The sequence below is a fragment of the Copadichromis virginalis genome, linkage group LG15 (assembly GCF_057382275.1).
Source record: "Copadichromis virginalis isolate Kocher_CV1m ecotype Utaka linkage group LG15, C_Virginalis_male_GT1.1, whole genome shotgun sequence".
In the NCBI taxonomy this organism is placed as follows: Eukaryota; Metazoa; Chordata; class Actinopteri; order Cichliformes; family Cichlidae; genus Copadichromis; species Copadichromis virginalis.
Window position 1 is genome coordinate 33,194,138 of NC_140632.1, and position 17,546 is coordinate 33,211,683.

At 41.7% G+C, this 17,546-nt stretch overlaps 1 protein-coding gene across 1 annotated transcript; it reads right to left on the reverse strand.

Moving 5' to 3' along the window:
* Window positions 1-761: 761 nt before the first annotated feature.
* serinc1 (serine incorporator 1) lies at window positions 762-11,612 on the reverse strand. Its single transcript, XM_085432970.1, has 10 exons — window positions 11,465-11,612; window positions 10,768-10,929; window positions 8,012-8,205; window positions 6,394-6,473; window positions 6,037-6,174; window positions 5,573-5,742; window positions 5,195-5,285; window positions 2,344-2,485; window positions 1,983-2,207; window positions 762-1,736 (listed from the first exon to the last, which is right to left on the reverse strand). The coding sequence occupies exons 1-10, from the start codon at window positions 11,501-11,503 to the stop codon at window positions 1,598-1,600; spliced, it is 1,380 nt and encodes a 459-aa protein (XP_085289096.1). The 5' UTR covers window positions 11,504-11,612; the 3' UTR covers window positions 762-1,597.
* Between the last annotated feature and the right edge of the window lie 5,934 nt (window positions 11,613-17,546).

Sequence of the window (17,546 nt, forward strand, 5' to 3'; positions counted from 1 at the left end):
TTTGCATTGAAGTTACATTTAACTAGGGCACGTAGACAGACGTAGCTAAAATGGAAATTTTCACCTTTTGAATATTTATTATTGTTCATTAATAAGAAAATGATTTATCTGATTAATTGGTGGAATACTCAATAATTACTTGATGAGCTCTACACCTCACTGCAACAAAAGGAATCCTTTGCAAATGTTGACATACAAGCACTGAGAAGAGATGCACTTTATTTGTCCTCTATTTGATACATTCCTTTATTACAGCAGTTGAAATTAATATCTGCAGAGCGCAGTACTGTATTATAGATGAAGATTATATTTGGTACAAAAGATTTCCACCTGAATCTTTTGGTACACGGCCTGCATAAACTGAAGAACACTGCAAGATATCCAGAAAGTGGAAAACTGTCGTTGATGAGCACTTAAAAAAATAAAATACAGGTCTAACTGCCTGGACGCAAACTACAAAGAAGTGAGCAAAATTGAAGATAAATGTAAACGCCTATAAATAGAAAAATAACTTTAGAGTTTCCTGCCACTACCCTGGTGGTTTTTCATGTTACTGCCATCTCATCTTGTGATTTCAGCTTGGATTTAATGGTATTAAGCATGATGAGATGAGATTTCCTTTCAGGAAACAAATGACTGAACACTGTGTGACACATTACCACAGGAGACCTTTAGGTTCAGAGCTCAATGAGTGTTTTGGTGGACCTACCAAATAATGGTGAAGCTGACAACTGTGTACGACCCAGCTAAACAACAACAAATTAGACTTGACTCCCCCCGCCCATATTTCTTTTATTAAATCAGTTACAATATACTGTTAGGTCAAGAAGAAAAAAAAATATCACAGATGAGAGTCAAACACATCCACAATATGTCTGAAACAAGCTAATGCGCTACGCAAGAACTTATCAGGAAGCTTGTCAAGCAGTCAAAACCACAAATGTTATCAAAAAGCAAGTCAGAAGCAACAAAAACAAGAATGCATCTTGTTACTCAATTAGCTGAGCGTGTGCAGACATGTGCAATATAAAGAAGAACTATCTACACCAACACATATGCACAACACTGCTCACGCAGGGTGATGGAGCCAGTGGGAACCTACTCTTGCTTCTAAATGTCACAGCTGCTCATGCACAACTCAAAAGAATAAAAACATTTTTTCCCTTTTTTAAACAGGAAACAGCATACAGAACATTACAGTGCAGAGTTGATGTGCACGCAGGATCATAGGAACCTTTTCAGATACAACTACTGTTAACATCACGTCGAGTTTTCAAAGAAAAACGTGCAAGTCGTCACTGGGTTTAACAGGATATACTAATGACTGCAATGAACTGTTAAGGATTCATGAGAATGGGCTGAAGTCACAGCTGGAAAAAACAAAAACAAAACAAAACACATGAACGTCCTGACTAGTTCATCACCTTCTGGTTATGTAGCTACACTCAGCAATACAAGCAACTCACCAGAGCCAATAAACAACCATTCCTTCAGCACTGACTCATGCAATGTTATTTAACTACTAAGTTTCTTAATTTGCAGTAACAAAACACAGGTGAAAGCTTCAATATTTGGAGCAGTGGGACAGTGTGCAGTTTCAGTCAAAGTCCCTATTGACCAGGACCAGTGGAGCCACCAATGTCCACACATAGAGTGCGATGCAGATCCAGCTGGAGGAGATCTTCACCCACACAGACGGCCACTTGCTGGTGATGGCCTCATACTTGGAGTCAGGGCTGCGGACACACACAAACAAAGTGGACTAGTTGCTTCTATCCAAATAATATACCTTAGCAGAAACACAAAACGTGCCTTATTTGGACCTAAACCCCACATATGAGGTAAGAAATCCAGAGCAAAGGTAACGTCTCTGACTATGGAAGACTGCGCAACTTTAAACTTATTGTGGACAAAACCCATGAAATAACAAATATAAAGTACAAAGACAGACTTATACAGGTCTCCTACAGCGTGAAACCTACCTATACCAGTTGGTGAGGGTCATCATGATGTAGAGCGACGCAAGGAACAACATGAAGTGGAAGAAAGAGTAAGAATACGTGACACCATCTTTCTCATTGTCCACAGCTCTGTTGGGGCCGTTTCCCTCCTCAAAGCTGTCCGTCTGAGGCCCATCTTCAATGAGAGCAGACTCATCACTGGTCAGAGTCAGCTTGTTGACTTGGGCATTGGATGAATTGCGGATGCTGACGAATAAACAGAGGGCTACAGTTAGAATCGTGCTATCCACAAAGAGACAGCCTGCGGGTTAGTAAATGAACCATTTAGTTGTCTGGGTGTTTGCAAGTTTAGAATTACAAAGATAATTAAGGAGTTCCATACCTGGAGTAAAGGACACACATGAGGAAAAGGATCAATCCCACAATCCCTTGGGCATCCCACCACTGAACCACATGGTTCTGACTGCCAGGACTTGTGGTGTTTAGCCCAATAATGCCCAGAAGGCTTGGGTTACATTTCCTGTCTGAGAGACAAGAAGAGATTCTTTAATTATCTAATTACCGTCATCTGCACAGCCACTGAAGTCTATTCAAATGCACTACATGTCAGTGGTATCAGTAGCGTTTAGCATTCAGGAAGGTGTTCTATCCATCTATATTCTTAGTGTGCTCCTGTACTTCCTTTCCTTCCTGTTGCCACCAACCCAGTGAAGAGGTAGAAGACAGCAATGCCCTGCAGGAATGCTCTGACACTACAGACATGTTCTGTGATCCAAATGGAAATGATAGCTATAGCATCACAGACTACATCACTGACTGTATACATTTCTGTGAGGATCGTCCCAACCAGGACTGTATGCAGTTTTCCTAACAACAAGCACTGGATCACCATCGACACTACACTGGTTGGATGTACTAAGGGTGGGCAGGAGTCAGAGTACAGAGAGCTGGTGAGGAAGAAATCCCCTCGTTCTGAATGTAATCAAGACAACAGAGATGGCAGTTGACTTCCAAAAGAAAAAGTCTTCAGCTAGGCCCATCAACATCATGGGTGAGGAGGTGGAAACAGTGGAGAGCTACTGGTAGTTTACATTGATGCTGTTTATAAGAAGGGGAAGCTCAGATCCTTTAATGTGTTGGAGGTGATCTACCAGTCTGGCCATCTAATTTGCTGTTGTCTGCTGGCGGAAAGCATCAGCGCCAGAGTCCGTAGGCTTTGAGTCGGTGAGGGACAAACTGCTCTCCATTATGGACAAGCCAGCATCACTCCACACTTCGAAGGCAGCAAAGCTCCTTCCTTCATTCTTCCTCAGTGTGATTCAACCCCGCTGCCTCAAACAACACTACAGAAACTCATTCCTACTGTTTTATAGAGAACAGTACAGTAACTACTTGTTCTACGACAGCAGATCACACCTATTAGCCAAACCATCCCACACATATTTTTGTATTATACCTTCATGCAGCAGTTTCTTAGATTAATAGTGGACATATTTATCAACACAATTTGCAGTACTCTGCAAAACGTCAGTCTTAATTTTACTGTTTCTTTTAAACCAACTTCGTTGCTACTTTTTTAAAAATCACTGTTGTATTTGTAAATCTTTGCATGTGCATTTATTAGCGTCCGCACTAGGCATCTGTGGCACTCTGTTTATTGTACACTGCAGTATTTTTATTCTTTGTCCAGCTGCTCTAACACAACAGTTTTCCTTGTGGGATCTATCTGGACCAATAGAAACACCCATATTCACAAGTAGAGTGTGACCATGTGGAGAGAATGGAACTGATAAATCACACAATAGATCGATGCAGCATGAAGCATCCCAAAAATACACAGGCCCACATTAGATAAAAACTATTATTGATCAGTTTGAGAATAAAGTTGAAATCCGTTGGTGTCAAACTGATTCTCAAAGCAGCGTTCCGGGATCACTGCTGGCTTTGGGCGGGCACCTGTCCGTTCACGTCAGAGCATGGGGTAGATGTGGACGGACGTGTATCTGTGTGTGTGGGGCTAGGCCTGGGTCTGGGGGTCAGTTATGGGCACATACCAGTAGGGCTGCTCAATTAATCGAATTTTAATCACGATTACGATCTGGGCTTTCAACGATCATTAAAAATGACTGAGCCTATTATTAGCCCCTCCCTCATTTATCCGCGACACCTTAAAGGCCGGTCCGTGAAAATATTGTCGGGCATAAACCGGTCCGTGGCGCAAAAAAGGGTGGAGACCGCTGATTAAGAGGACCCGAGGGAAGCTCGGAAAGCTAAGCAGAAGTTATTTGGAGAGTGACTGCCGTTGGTTGAAAAGAGAGGTGTGAAACTTCAGTGGTGTTGCACACTATTTTATATTATTTTTTTAAAGTCATTGTTAACCCATTAAAGCCGGTCAAAGCAGCACGCTCCGTTTTGTGTAACTATTTTTAAATCCCTGTAGAACCTGAACCGTGTAAGCTAGCGCAATAATTTGTTTTGCATATGAAACCGGAGGAGTTGTACTTACATCTTATGCCATCAGCTTGTCCTCGGTCACGGTTTCGTTCCACATATAGCTTTGCAAAAATTGCATAAAAAGCGCTTGCAGGAACAAAAACATAATATTCCAGAAACACGCTTTGCCGTTCCTGTCAGCTGTTCGTAACACTTCCCACAGTGAAATGATGCACATGCTGTTTTCGTTGCAAATTTGCATCATAGGATTGTTTGTTTTTCCTGCAGTATATAAAAATTGGTGTATCTCCAAAATAAAACTATGAAGACACTCAAAATAAATTTCTTGTGGTGGGAAACTATTTTTTGCAACTTTATTGTATTTAAAGTTTTGAGGGATAAACCTCTTAAATTTCTCCAAGTAGAAATATATGTAAACAAAACAAAAGCGATTTTCAATTTTTTTTGTAGTTTATTGCACTTTTTTGCAATTTATGTAATTACTATGGACTTAATGCATACATATTATTAAAATATGGGCTATAACAGTTGTATTGATGTATAGCAACTTGAAATGCTCCCACAAATGGCACTACAGCATGTAAAAAAAATAAAATAATATAAGCTCTGGTGGACTTGGTTCTATAGTAGGTCTTAAAGGGTTAAATAAATATCGTCAAATAATCGTGATCTCAATTTCAGTGAAAATAATCGTGATTATCATTTTTGCCATAATCGAGCAGCCCTACATACCAGTACACTGCAAAACACAGCAGGCTGAAAAGCTTTTGTTTTCTTACCAGGCTCATTGGTCATAGCAGACCAGGTCAGGTACATGGTGTACAATGTCACCAGAGAAGACTGCAACAGGCCAGACCTGGGCTGGGACTCCTGTACATGACACACCACACATCAGTTATCTCTAATTTCTAACAACAACTTTCATACATGACACATTCTGAATTATATTAGGCGACACCTCCATGACTCCATCATCTCATGTCTGACTCATCTTGCTATAATTCATGCCATTATTCTTTTAGTGTTACATTGCATAACATCACTTCATAATAAAGCCCTACATATCCTGTCATGTTAATATGATTAATGCATCTTACTACTACATATAAAAGCTGAACATGTCGAGTCATCTAATGTACACAAGAAGTGGTGTGAACCTGGATCTGTGGCAGGATGGACATGACGGAGGCAGCGATGCAGAGGAGCATGTTGATGCTTATGAAGACCTTGTTTTCAGTGCAGCCATCAGAGTGGGTGTAGTAGACATAGAACATGACCAGAGACACCAGAGACAGCAGGTAGCTGACTGTGGTGACTGACAGCAGAGCTGTGAACATACAAAAACAAAGAAACCTCATTAACATAGAGTTGTGTTAATCTTTTCCAGCTGATGGAAACACCACCTTGAATTGTTTACTTGTCATATAAAACAAATACACCCAAGCGTACACCTAATTATTTCTTGTGACTGTTGTAATTAATAACATAAAAATAAGTCTTAAGTAAATCCTATTTTTCCAGCTATGACCAAAACATTTTTGTCTGCACTTCAAATCTATTAGATCAAAGACAGAGCTCTTTAGTCATCTCCACGAGTATCCTCTATCACTTGTCATCATACCTGCATACCAACAGCGAGAGTTGCCCTCCTCCATCTTCTCCACCCAGGACTCGTTCCAAGAATGGGCAAAGTCGATGAGTAAAACAAGCTGGATAAGGATGAAACAGAAGGCCCCCGCCATACCGATGTAGAACCACACTGTGGATCAGAGTGAGAGAAAGAACGTCACACAAAGGACACTAATATAATGAAACCTCCAGTTTAGTGTGAGATGAATAGAGAGCTTTAATCTGGCACATTCACATTTCTTTATTCTTGTCCTTTAATGTGCACTGTAAAATGAAACAAGGTGTGTGTGTGCAATCAATGATCAATGTAATCAATTGGACTAAGTGAGAGTGAACCAAAAACAGTTACCAGTAGTGAAGGGCCCTTCTGAGATGAAGAAGGATCCAACAGTGATGGCAACAGCTGCTGCAAACTTGAAGAACCAAAACCTGACAAACAGAACATAAAGAAATTAACAATCAGATTACTGCTGAAAACGTTTGCAGATGTTGTCATTCAAGTACATTAATGGTAACATGTTTTAAACGTGCAATGATGGACATCAGGAAACTGTGAGCAACACATCTGGTGCTGTGCTATTTAAATAAAACTGAATTTAATTGAAAATGCTTCTTATATTCATGAAAATAATCACTAGCTGCAGTCCTAAGTGGGATGTTCCGCAGTAAAGATGGCCTTTCACTCCCTGCTGCTAGTTTTGATGTGAGCTATAACAACAACACGTTCCAGCTTGTCACATGTTCTAATAACATGATATGTTTGGCATGTTTAAAGCAGGTAATCAATAGGGGTGGGTTTTTATAATCGATTTATTGATTAAAATCGATTCTGGCTTGGATAACGTAAAATCGATTCATTAAAATCCTGAATCGATTTTTTAATATTAATGTATTTTGCCCGAAGTGCCAGAATCTCAGGTGAAAGATCACAAAATTTCAACAACCACCAAACAGCTAAGACAGTAAATGAGAGCAGGAACACGACTTCTGCACAAAGATGTAAACACACAGCGGGACCCGCGGATCAGAATCAGTGAGATGTCGCCTTTCTCACCTGACGGCACGGACACGGTCGGGGCTGAAAGCCGACGGCTGCTGATTCTGATCCGCGGGTCCGCGCTGTGTTTACGCCCTTTTTGCGCTGATCATATGGCTGTTAGTTTTATCTCTCTCCAAACAATATTGACCGAACCAGCAGCAAAAGAAGATCCAAACTACGCTTCACATAAACATCGTCATGAATTCCCTCTGACTTTTGCTGACTTATCAGGATAAAAATCACACTTCATGCACAGCTCTCTCTCTCTCTCTCTCTCTCTTCTGCATTATTCGCTTGCTTGTTACGCACAAGTCTACCGTTGTTTACAGGCTGTCAGCCGACGTTTTTTTTCTCCCTTTTACTTACTTCCGAAAAGTAAACCTAATTTCTGCTGTTCAATACTGAACAAATTTAAACTTTTTAAAATTAAGCAAAATGCAAAACGCTTAGCCGTGTCTCTAATAAAACAGCTGTAACTTCAGAGGTAATGTTCATGTGTTGATTAATGGTTTTCTTTCGTTTTTGATGCACTGCAGAATATTTTTTATAAAATCCCAGGCCAGGAAAATCACCTTCATGTTTTTCTGTGTTTTATCTTCAGCTACTTTGACACAAAGGCCTCTGCTGTGATGCTCACACCTTTGATAAAGTCTTGCGTGTGTCAGCTTCCTTTTAATAGATACAAAAATATGTAAATGTACTGATCTGAATTATAATATTTCTGACTGTCAAAATTTCCCAGATTCAAATCGAATCGAATTAAATCGAATCGTGGATCGAATCGATTCGGGACCTTGTGAATCGGAATTGAATCAATTCTAGAAATCAGTGACGATACCCAGCCCTAGTAATCAATCCATCAAATCTCAATAAAACCTGACTTTGTGTCATAGCAGACATGATGTGGAAGATGGACATGCTGACTCACCCGTTGTGGAGTGCAGCACGGGGGTCTTTACTGCTCTTGACTTTGATCATGAGCAGAGAGAAAAGCAGGAAGAACATAGCCATTCCGAAGCAAACACGGTACACGGCCTTGTAGCCAACCAGCACATCACAGTTCACATGTCCCTCCACACCAGGAATAGACGAACCCCTCCCTCCTTCACAGAAACCTGGAATCTAGAGCAACATAAAAAGAGACAATGTATACAGGTGTGTCGTAGTGCAGCACCCGCCACGAAAGGGCAAAGGAGCCACTGGATGCAACAGAGGCACTGTACTGCGAGCCAAAGAAAATCCACAGAGATCCCACAGGTCAATTATCCACCTGTCAAGTGCAGGCTGGACATGAGCTAGCCAAAATTATCCTTTAACATGTTGCATTTTGTACTCAAACGACGTGTCGGTCATACAAACACCACCACTGGATACATCAAAGCTAATATTTGCCTCTTTTCTAACTTTTCTTTTGGTCAGATATGTCACGCTTAGATATTTTAGAGCAAACACATTTCAGTATTAGACAAAGATAACCTGAGTCAATAGAGAGCAATTTAAAATGATGATTTCATTTATTAAGAGAAAAGTTATCTGAACTGAATCTGTTGTAGTTGCTTTTGTTTTAAGACAATTAGTGTTGCTTAATGTCACTAACACAACTGCTTGCACAAGGCCATACAAAGCTATCTTGAAAATGGAAATTGGTCTGGTTCTTATACAGCGGTCAAAGTGCTTGAGCACACTTGGGTTATGCAGCAGGACAATGACCCAAAGCACAACAGCAAGTGGTGGTTCCATCTCTCCAGTCTGCATGCCAAATATCCGCATTCATTGGATGCATGTGTGTAAATGTTAAATGGAAAAAAATAGAGCTAGATAGATCCAGCATAGAAAAACGTAGAAAAAAGTGCTTGGGTGAAAGAGACAAGTTGAATAAAGCACCGAGTGCTCAGGTAGAGTACAAAAGTGCTACATAAGAACCAGTCCAATGATCATTTGACTAGTCAAAGCCTGGACTTAAATTTAACCAAGGTCATGAACTTAAAATCCTCCTTTGTCGCTGAATTAAAACAATTCTGCAAAGAGGGGGCAAAAGTTCCTCCACAGTGATGTGGTACACTCACCGTCAGTTATCACAAAACAAGGAGGATGCAATCAGTTATTACGTTTGAGGGGCAATAACTTTTCCATTAGAGCATTTGTAGCTTTTCCATTAAATCAAATTATCATTTAAAAAAATTTACATTTACTTGGATAATCTCTGTCAATGTTCAAATGTGAAAAATTAGTGATGTTTGCGACTAGCCGACTAATCGTTGTCACTATTTGGTACCAGATTTGATGCCTAATGCTGGTAAATTGTTGGATCATAAATGTTATGCAGCCATCTGCCACTAGATGGAGCACTGTTGAAAAAACACCAAAAATCTGTTATTCTAATAGTGATGGCCTGGATTGAGACAGCTATACAAACGGCGGACAATGGCTTTCTTCGAAGGGCGGATGGTCTCTCCCTTTGCGAGGCTGAGGAGTTGGATCATTATGGAGGAGTTCAGAGTAGAGTAGCTGCAGCTCTACACAAAAAGGAGATGGCTAAAGCTGTCACCTCCTGGGTAAGGTGTCTAAGCTGGGCGCGTCATATCGGAGGAGGCCGCAGCGCAGACCCAGGACACACCAATGGCTGGATGTTTCCCCGGATAACCTCGAGGAGGTGATGAGAAGGAGGTCTGGGCTCCCCTGCTGCTGCCCCCGCGACCAGACTTCAATAAACGGAAAAAATGGCTGCAAAATTTGTTGTTTTCTTATTTTTAGATTTGAACTTTTATTGAAGTCGTTGTCATGAATTTTCAAACAGTGTGCATCGTTCATGATGCAGTGCCACACTGTTCAGTTACAGTTTTAGTTTTTCAGATGTTCATTTGTCCTATTTTAATAATTCGTGAACATGTTTCCATAACATATTTAACATTGGTTTATCGGAAGGGTTTTTCCTCTTTGGTGTCTATTTTGAGTATAACGTGTTGATGATGAATGACAAGAGGTGGCGCCCATCTAAACAGCACTGAAGAATCGGATTAATGGTTTGAAATGCCTTTTTATTCGTTTTTGACATTTTCCACTAAACTGTTCTCAAATGTAACATATTATCTTAGTGTTTCTGACTTGTCAGTTATTCTAGTATTAGAGTGTTGTCTCACTTGCTTAGTTGAGAAACAAAAAAACCCCCCAAAGAATGAGGTTTTTCACAGCACTGCAGCTTCCAAACACGGCCGACTGAACACCGTTAAAACTTTTTTCCAAACATCCCACCAGATTATTTTGTTATAGCCGATATTATACAACAAAGCTGCACAAACAGAAAAAAGGGGATTGAGGCCACTGTAGGGATCAACATAAAAACAGTTACCACGTGAGAGGAAAGATCACAGTATTTTCACAGCCGTGTATAGTTCTCTTGGTGTGAATATCACACATATTTAAGTATTTAACAGTTGGAACGGGCAGGTATGGCTCATTAGGAGAATACGGTGATTAACAACTGGTAAGCTACTTAACAGCAAACAAGGACCATGTGTCTTACATAATTAGGAGCAATGAACCAAACTATATTTACTCTCACTGCAGAATCCTGTTAAAGCCTTAACAAACTAAAATATCCATGAGAGTGTTTTCATAACTTGTGACATCTCTGTGCTGCAGGAGATATTCCAAGGCTAGTTTTATGTCAGGAACACTGCGTACCTTCTTGAGCTGGCCCTCCATGCCAGGCATCAACATGATACAGGCAACAGCCACTCCCAGAAGCAGGAAGAAGGCATAGATGAGGCGAGTCACTGTGGAATTATTTCCACTGGGGCAGCATCGACATAGCAGACAGGGGGCGCTGCCACAGAGACACGGGATCTACATACACACATGGGAACAAGTCGAGTATTAGAGTTAAGCACAGATATTTCAAAGCTCATTGGTTAACAGGAATAACGGTAATCATTTAGTTCCTAGAAGCACCTCGTGTCTGTAAGTGTATCTGTCCGTTTCACATGACACGAACCTGCTGCGTGCAGCGGATACCGCACTGTGTTTACAAGGTTGCGCTAACGTCACACCCCGGTGTTTTCATTTCACGGACAGTGTGTTTACGAGCCATCACTGTAACATGAACATCAACAGGCCTGCTGGATGGGAGGTAGTACGGCGATGGTTCGCATAATCGGCTCCGTCTAACTAAAAGCGCAGTAACACGCTCACAGTAACTGAATCACTAAAGTGTGTTATGAGCCAAACGGTGATGTTAGTATGTCTGCGCCACAGACGCTCATCGTGTTGGCCTGACATTTTCCTCCTGCGCAGTCACTGCAACATTTGTTAAATCGAGGCAGCTAAAACGTCCTGTCGCTGTTAAAACTGTTCTCACAGTCAAATGAAGAATGATACTGACCCAGCTTGCCATCGAGCACAAACCCAAAACAGCTCCCATGATCGCTGTTGTTGTTCTTTTGTTGTCCAACAGCAGACCGCTCCAAGAGCTCGGTTGACAATTTAAGAGAAGATGGCTGACGCCCGGACACTGGCTTCTTTTGCGTCATAAGGCGACAGTGTCGGTGCCGTTCACCGCTTGGCTGCCCCCTACAGGACAGTTATAGAAAACAATCCAAATCAAAACGGAACTCTAGAAAAAGGAAGAAAAATACGCAGAAATAGTCTGATAGCCCATTTCTTACAAAGAACTGTACGTGGAAAGTATTGGCTAGGCCTAATTACTTTAATCCCTCAATCAAAGAAAATATTTTCTATCATTAAACAGTTGGCTACCAATATTAAATCATGCTTTTACCTTGCAACAGACTGACCGGGATTCATGGAAAACAGACACATTTAAGTCTGAGCTTAGACATTTTTACTCTGAACTTGTTACAGAAGACAGCTTTAGTCTTTTCTTAGGCCTCTTTAAAGCATTTCCTCAGTATATGAGTTTATGGCTTGATGTGTTCCTTATAGCAAATTTGTCAAAGCCCCAGTGGTTGTCAACGTTTTTACATCATTCACTACATGCAGGAGGAAAGATTTTCACGCCACAGACAAAAACAAAACAAAGACAGAAAAGCCTAGCTGCAACTTTGTTCTGATAATAAGCACATTCACAATGAATTCTTCATTCATTTTTCTTTTAAACAAACAATAGAATAGAATAAACATTTATTATCCCACGAATTAGAAATTTGGGTGTCACACAGCTCTTATAGCAAGAGGAATATAGACACAAAGTAGTCCTATATACACAGCAACCGAAATTCGTATGCACAGATATACATACAGAGATATGTACATAAGTGTGGGGGGTGTATAAATGCTCCTGGTGAAATATACAGTGTACAAACAAGCTGCTAATGAGTAGCAGCAATTAAAAACATATGATATGTCAATTAAACTGGTGATGAGTGAGATAACCATGTAATAGAGGCTGCTGTAGAGGCTGCTCAGTACAGTCTCATACAGGGGGTGGCAGGTGTTGTCCATGATGGATGTTAGCTTAGACAACATTCTCTCCTCGCCAACCTGCTTGATGGACTTCAGTGGACAGTCCAGGACAGAGCTGGCCCTCTTGATCAGTTTATTAAGTTTCCCCCTGTCCCTCTCTGCCATTCCACCACTCCAGCAGACCACAGCATAAAAGATAGCAGACACCACCACAGTGTCGTAGAAGAACGCCTTTAAAAGAGTCCTGTTCACCCCAAAGTATCTCAGCCACCATAGCAGGTGAAGACGACTTAGACCTTTTTTGTAAAGGGGAATTGTATTTGCGGACCAATCCAGTTTGTTACTGAGGTGAACACCCAGGTATTTGTACTCCTCCACCATTTCAATGTCCAAACCCTGGATGTTCACTGATGTAGGGGGGGACTTCTTGCTGAAGTCAATCACCAGCTCTTTCGTCTTGCTGGAATTGATATGAAGATGGTTCTGTTCACACCAGCTGACAAAGTCATTGATGATGACCCCCCTGTATTCCAGTTCGTTTCCCTCTGACGCCTAGTCCACAATGGCGGTGTCGTCTGAGAACTTCTGGAGATGGCAAGTGTCTGTGTTATAACTGAAGTCTGCAGTGTACAGGTTGAAGAGGAAAGGGGCAAGTACTGTTCCTTGTGGGGCCCCCCGTGCTACAGACTACCACCTCAGACTACAACAACTTTCATTTCAAACAACTTTGCAACTTTTGTCACTAGACTGTGTCATTAGTCTGCACCACTTCTTCAAAAAAGCAGCAAGTTACACAGAATGTGAACTTTGCCAGAAATGCAAAAATAAAGTTCAGTCTTAGTCTTATGAAAAAAGAAATCCAGAAACTCATGAACAGAGATGAAAAAATATATAATTTAGTGAGAGTTTAATACTTGTCACTCGTAGTGGCTGCACTGAGCCTGTGGTTGCAGGCTTGATACCGCCATTGTCAAGTCATGTTCAATGTTCAACCTAGATCTATACTTTGTTTTCAGTGAGGCTCACTCCATCTCACAGAGGTAGGACGTGCCAAATGGAAGCAGAATGCCCACAGCTTTCTATCCATGAGTGGATGCTCCCTCTCCACACCAGCCAGACTCACTCGGGGTGGGTTTCGATGATAGATTTTCTGAGTAAAATCGATTTTAGTTTGAATAACGCGATATCGTTCATTAAATCCTGAGTTCATTTTTAAATATAAATGTATTTTGCCAGAAACGCCAGAATCTCAGGTTAGAGCTTTTATTTTTTTTCCTGCTGACGGTAATCTCCAATTTTCTTTGAAAGAAGTCAAGTGTCTTATGGATGTCATTGGGGTGTAATGTCTCTGAGTGTCTTATTAATTTGTTGGGCATCATACTGTCAACTGCCAGAGTTCTCAAACATAAAATACACACCGGTCTCTTTTCATCTCCTATCACATTCACCGTGAAACCAAGAGCAAGATACACTTCATCGTATTTCCTTTTTGCCTTATTATCAGCATTTGCCTCGTTTGTCTCAGATGCAACGCATGTTTCTCGTCAGATATCTCTCCATTTTAACGACCATCCAAACCTGTGGCTGCAGCAGATGCGCATATTATTATCGCAACTGCGGTGAATTTCTTTGTTCCACTGTGAAAGTGATTCCGATGCCCTTTTTGACCTTACAGGTCAGAGCCGTTTCAGTTGTAGGTGTTATTATTGCAGGAAAGGAAATCTCTATCAGCTGGGTGGCAGATGACTGATAGAGATTTCATCCTATTATTCATAAAAGCCAAAATCTTCTAACTGGTTACAAAAAAAAAGATTGTCCCTTAGGTCAAATCTGTTTCACCTCTCACTAAAGTGTGAATGCTAACATTGGATCACTCTTACAACAGAAGGTGATCTCAGTTCCTTCAACAGTATTTCAACAGCATGACTTTAACATCATTCTGAAGGAGGCTGGAGACAATAAGCTGAATGGACCGTGCTCAACACCTCCATTGCTGAGGCTGTTGCAAGGCACTGTGGTTGTAAGATGGTACCTGACATGGCGATAATCCATGCACTGGATGGTGGACACCAGAGGTGAAGGGTTCCCTATCAAGAATCTCATACCCAGATTCTGCTTCCTCTACAGAAGATGTCATTGGGATTAAGGAGGTCCTGGAAATTTTCCTTCCAGTCAATTTTCTTTCCAAGCTCCTTAGATTAGTGATGGCAAAATGAAGCTGGTCTTGAAAAAGGGTTTGTTACTCGAAGCTTTTCGACACCGTCCTCGCTGGTGGCATCTGGTGGCCAAAAGTATGAAGAGCAGTGCAGCTTGAATCTACAAGTTGAACTGCTTCATTATGATTGCCCACTGTACAGAGCTGAGTTGACAGCTTCTGTTTAGCATCATGTGACTGTGGCGTGGGTGTGGTCTCTGGCCGGCTGCAGAGGAGGGATGACGCAGTGAGCTCCCGGGGCGGCGCAGGGGCGGGGTGAACAGGTGTGCTGGGAAGTGAAGGTGATTGTCACTCTTTATATGTTCGCAGTGACAGTCAGAGGCGGAAGAGTGGACGTGACAGCAGAGAGCGGGAGTGACTGTGTCCCAGTGAACCTGAAACCACAGTATTAATGAAGGTATTGCTGTCCCCACACCCGTGTCCTGTGGATGCTTTACAGGACAAACGTTACAGTGACAAAACAGTGTGATATCGAAATCTATCACTTCTAGGCTTGAACATAAAAGCCTTGCTTCATCTGGTGTGGTGTGGAGGATATTTTTTGGCACGTACCAACTGAGTATCATTTAAATGTCACAGCCTGAGTATTGTTGCTGAACATGTCCCTCCTTTTATGATTGCAGTGTATCCATTTCAAAAGACTGCCTCCAGCTGGATAACACGCAATGTCACAAAACCTTAAATCATCTCAAACTAGTTTCTTGAACATGACATTGAGTTCACTGTACTCAAGTGAGCTCTACAGTCATCAGTAGTGATGGTGACTATAGAGGCCAGTAGTGTATGAAGCAGAAAACAGTGACTCCCCGTATCACTGCGTGTATCGCTTTAAGAAAAACCATGAGACTGGTGCAGCTGCTGTGTCATACTGCAGTGAGGTGCCAAATTGTATAGGAATTGTGTAGAAAGCACAACTAAGATGATAGGAGACAGCCTTTAGTGCTTACTTTTTAGCTTGTTGTGGAAGAACTCCGAAGCAACTACTAATGCCATCACCCAAGTCCAGCAATATCTCTCAGAGAGCAACATATCCAGAACACAGGATCCTCTAGTATACTGGGAGTATCAGAAACATTTACCTGTACCTCTACAGATTTGCTTTAAATTTTGATGTTACTAAAACCTCTCATTCTGTAGAAAAATTTGTAAACCGTGCCTTCTGCCCTCAGATACAAATACACAAACACTCCCACTGTCACAAGCACTTCTATTTCCTAAACAAAACCTTGGCTTTTATTTCCTGTGTTCCCACTTATACTTGCTTACAAAAAAGATCAGTAAATTTAGCATTTGACAGACTATTAGTCAATCATATGTAGTTCTCATCTAATTAATGTGAATATATACACTTCTATTTCATCATCTGCTGGTTATGTAAAGACCATTCATCACTCATTTAGTCCAGATGTTGTAGTTTAGTCTCTAAGCTTTATCCAGGTTGCCTGCAATGAATATTTAATCCAACAGATGGTGCTATTGAACACCTACACTCTTTCAGAATCAGAATAGTTGTTATTGTAGCAAAGAAACACTGAAGAAAACTTAGGTGCAATTCTCAGCACAACAGAAGCATGGTATTAGCATGGTATCTTCACTAGCCAAGCAGTATGCATTTCCCAGATCAGGTCCTCCCTGACCTTAACTCCCAAAAAGCAGAAGTCTGAGAGCCTCTCAACAGAAAACCGCTTGACAGTCAATGCCAGGATATAATTGATTTCTTCCTGAAATCAATGATCATTTCTACTTTTCTCATATTCTTATTTGTCTTATTGTGTACAAAATGCTAAAAGGTTAAAATGCTGCTGGCCCTCAGTCTCCCAATAAATAAGGTGAGCACTGTGAGGGTCATGTTTTTTGACTTTTCCAGTGCTTTCAACACCATCAGGCCGACCCTCCTGGGTGATAAGTTAGCAGCGATGCAGGTGGATGCTTCTCTGGTGTCCTGGATTGTTGATTACCTGACAGGAAGACCACAATATGTACGTCTCCCACAGTGTGTGTCTGACAAGGTGATTAGCAACACAGGGGCACCACAGGGGACTGTCCTCTCCCCCTTCCTCTTCACCCTCTACACCACAGACTTCAGCCACTGCACAGAGACCTGCCATCTTCAGAAGTTTTCTGATGACTCTGCGGTGGTTGGATGCATCAGCAGGGATGATGAGACAGAGTACCGGGCTGTGGTCGACTCCTTTGTCACGTGGTGTGAGCAGAATCATCTGCAGCTCAACGTGGCAAAGACCAAGGAACTGATCGTGGACTTCAGGAAGACCAGGAAACACTTGACCCCTGTTTCAATCCAGGGGGTCAGTGTTGACATTGTGGAGGACTATAAATACCTTGGAGTACACATTGACAATAAACTGGACTGGGCTAAAAACACCACAGCACTTTACAGGAAGGGCCAGAGTCGTCTCTATTTTTTGAGGCGACTGAGGTCCTTCAACATCTGCCAGAAAATGCTGAGGATTTTCTATGAGTCTGTGGTGGCCAGTGCGATCCTCTATGCTGTTGCATGCTGGGGGAGCAGGCTGAGGGTCGCAGATGCCAACAGACTTAATAAACTGATCCGTAAGGCCAGCAATGTTGTGGGGATGGAGCTGGACTCCCTCAAGGTGGTGTCGGAGAGGCGGATGCTGTCCAAGATAAAGACAATGTTGGATAACACCTCCCACCCACTCCATGACATGTTGGTCAGTCACAGGAGCACGTTCAGTGAGAGACTGAGATTACCGAAAAGCACCACTGAACGACACAGGAAGTCTTTCCTGCCTGTGGTTATCTCCCTGTACAACGCATCCACTTAACACACTGTTTGCTGCTACAA

Bases quoted from the DNA above. Each gene is read 5' to 3' on its own strand.
- serinc1 (XM_085432970.1), bottom strand. From the start codon at position 11,503: ATGGGAGCTGTTTTGGGTTTGTGCTCGATGGCAAGCTGG. The intron at 10,930-11,464 runs GTCAGTATCATT...GTGTGTATGTAG, and splicing joins TGTGCTCGATGGCAAGCTGG to ATCCCGTGTCTCTGTGGCAG. The intron at 2,486-5,194 runs GTAAGAAAACAA...CTTGTCTCTCAG, and splicing joins TGCTATGACCAATGAGCCTG to ACAGGAAATGTAACCCAAGC.